We start from the raw sequence: 3,277 nt of genomic DNA on the forward strand, positions 1-3,277 counted from the left end.
CCCTACATCCATGCATATATTCATCATCCCTCTGCTTAGTTCAACTCCTCAAATATTCCCAATATCCAGCTCTCCCCCTTGCAGTTTTCAGTAGGTCCTATAGTACTCCCTTCTTTTTAATATAGCTGAAAGATAACTTGTTCTTCCTAATGTTTCTCACTACCAAACTGTCCTTCCACAGGTTTGCCTGTTGTAATTCCATGATATGCTGAGGATGGCTTACTAAACCTTGTCTTCTGTTCTCAACCATTTTCATGAAGAGTTTTCTTTTAATGTGGTTTTGTAAAATAGTGTGAATTTAGTGCAAGTGAATACTGCACCCTGAAGGACTGACATTCTCTAGTTATCTACAGGGTAGGTACTGTGGTAGCACAAGTTTCTATTCGGCCTTACCAGCATGCCTTAACCTTAACAAGAACAGTCCATTTCTAGGGGTGAAAGAGGACTGTAGGCTCCGTGCCTTTGCAGTTCTTGGTGGCTATATTAAGAGTATTAATACAGCTATCACTTGTGATGTGGACATCTGTCTACTACAATGGTTCCATCAACACATTTCACATGGGTCACCAAAAAGCTTGCACTGGACTCAACTTGCAACCTAGAAATGAAAGGCTCTCTCACCCATAATCAATCCCCTGGGCCATCCAGTCCCCCTGTACTTAACATACTTAGTCTGTTTGGTAATCCAGGAAGACTTACCCTTGCAGTATTTACTTCTGAAATACTGAGATACATTTATTCTAGGTTTACTAAAATTAGAGCCAGCTTGAATAGCATGGCTCTATACCTTTAGCTGTGAAATAGTTGTTCCAAGTAATGCAGAAATCTGTAACAATTGTAACTCAGTGAAGCTATTTATTCGTACTACTTATATTGGATCCCATTTTACTGATCAAGAGTCCACAAGTGAGATCTTCCAAACAGCTTGCTGGTAACGTTTCTGCACAGGTGTGCGGTGAGCTGCTAACATTTCAGCTGTTCTCTTCCGTTGATTTTTATGGACTTCAGCTGCCCGTCTTCCTCAACTTCAGTTCTTTCTTGTCCATTCTCAATGATTTTCCTGGTAGTGATTCTTCTACCATTGACCACTTCCGTAGAAGTTGAGACTGATCTGAAGTTGTTTGACCCACTCGTGTCTCCTCCAAAGGCCCTGCAGGAGAATGTAGTGTGCTCACCGGGGTTGACTGAATCAAATGACATAAATGATTCCATAAGATCAGGAAATACATCAAAGCCGGCAAAGCTAGCTCCTCTTCCACGAGTTCTGTTTCTGTTTTCACCTACATTTCCATCAAATGGACTGTCCCAGAAATCATGTGCAAAGGGATCCATTCCTGCAAAAAATTCCCTGAAAATCTCTTCTGGGTTACGGAATATGTATTCAGAATCAAATGGGCTGTGGAAGTGGCCTCCAGTTGCACCTCTGCCTCCTCTGTGCAGACTTTCCTTTCCAGATCTATCATAGATGGAACGTTTTTGGGGATCTGATAAAACCTCATATGCCTCAGCTACGGCTTTGAATTTCTTCTCTGCCTCCTCCTTGTTATTAGGATTCTTATCAGGGTGCCATTTTAATGCAAGTTTACGGTAGGACTTTTTAATGTCATCTTGTGAGGCTTTTTGGTGAAGTCCTAAAACTTCGTAATAATTCACCATCCCAAATGAAAGGTGGATGGCTTTTGAAATGCTTTCTTTTCTCTCTGCTCAGTGGCCTGAAGTCTGAGCCGTTCAGGATCCAGGAAATCCTGTTTCCTTTGGGCGCTCCAAATTTGCTCCTTATGACCTGCTGGTTTTGCTCAGTTCATCTTTTGATTTGCTAGCGTTTGGAGCCACAGGGAAAGAAACACATTGTTTAAATTTACTCTTTGATTTTAAGACAGTTGAGTTGTGGGATTGTGACATCAGAGGTAATTCAGCCAATCATTGTACAGCTGATTTTAGTTCTCTTTTTGTTTTTTTTTTTTGTTTGTTTGTTTTTTGCATACTGAAGTGATATTGGTGAAAATCCTATACATATTGTCTGGGGTTTATCTTTTGTTTGCAGTGCTGCTGTAGCCATGTCGCTGCCAGGTTATTCGAGACACATGGTGGGTGAGGTAATATCTTTTATTGGACCACCTTCTGTTTCATCTCACATTTTAAAAAATTATATTTCACATCTATGATGATGTAAGTGTGAAATACAGCTCTCTGATGACAGTAAGGCATTATATATGGCTATGTCTTATTGTACTCTGACTGTGGATTTTGAGGTAGTTATGAAATATGCACTAGAGGCCATGATTCTCCTCTCACACTGGTCATTCCATTGGTGCTAATGGAGTTCAGAGATTGGTGGAACTGGGAGCCAGGACTCTTGAACTATATTTTTGCTACTGACTTGCTGTATCACAAGTCCCATCTTCTCTCTCTGTCTCATTTTCTCTATCTGTATATTTGTAATGTGCTTTGAGATGCTTGGGTGAAAGGTACCACAGAAGTGAACATTGTTATGATAGAAACAAAAATTTTGATGATGTGACTGTGCTCTTAATGTGTATTGGCTTTATGCCCTCTTCTTGGCGCACACAGATGGCGGAAATCCATTATGTACAGGGCAGTAGACCTAAAGGGAAAACTGCAACATCCACTAGAAAGCAGCCCTACAGGGGAAGCTAAGAAGGTTTTAGAGCTAACCAACCCAGACTGGACAGAAGAGGCCTTTTGGCTGCAAGAATTTCCACTTCATTGCCAGCAAGGGTCTGCTTCTCTTATGGGTCAGTGATGGGACAATGCTATGGAGCTACTTGTAATGTAATATCTAAATCCAGCTCTAAAAGTCACCATCAGTCAGTGCAGTGAAATTCTTGAGATTCGTACTCAAGGAAATGAAGGGCAATACTGAAGTCGAAGGAGTATCATGTGCTGTGAATACATCAGACACCTGCCTTCACCACCACCAGTGTGGCCTTATTAATTGGAGGAGGAGGATGCTTTGGGGATTGGTGTTTTGGGGAGTACTGTTTGAACTGAGAAAGTATGTTAAAAAAAATCCATCCCACCATGGCAAGCTAACATTCCTCCCAATGCCTTCTGAATTTGGAGGCCAATTTGTGCCAAGGAATGAGAGAAAGTTTCCAAATAATTATTAATTAATTAATTGGACATCCAGAAGGAATGAAGAGGAGGGAGTGGCTGGCTGTATATACTGGATGTTGGGTTTCAACAATTGGTGGTACCTTCATTCCTTTTCTTTCCAAAAAAGTATGGACTTTTTTGTCTCTTTTCCCTCACTCAG

The 3,277-nt window shown here is 41.0% G+C and overlaps 1 protein-coding gene across 1 annotated transcript; it reads right to left on the reverse strand.

Annotated features, from left to right (window-relative positions):
* Positions 1-963: 963 nt before the first annotated feature.
* Positions 964-1,656, reverse strand: DNAJB8 (DnaJ heat shock protein family (Hsp40) member B8). Its single transcript, XM_074959697.1, has one exon. It carries the CDS (start codon positions 1,654-1,656, stop codon positions 964-966), a length of 693 nt encoding a protein of 230 aa, XP_074815798.1.
* Between the last annotated feature and the right edge of the window lie 1,621 nt (positions 1,657-3,277).

Source organism: Natator depressus, chromosome 7 (genome assembly GCF_965152275.1).
Source record: "Natator depressus isolate rNatDep1 chromosome 7, rNatDep2.hap1, whole genome shotgun sequence".
NCBI lineage: Eukaryota > Metazoa > Chordata > Testudines > Cheloniidae > Natator > Natator depressus.

Excerpts from the sequence above, each read along its gene's own strand:
- DNAJB8 (XM_074959697.1), bottom strand. The coding sequence starts at position 1,656 with ATGGTGAATTATTACGAAGTTTTAGGACTTCACCAAAAAGCCTCACAA.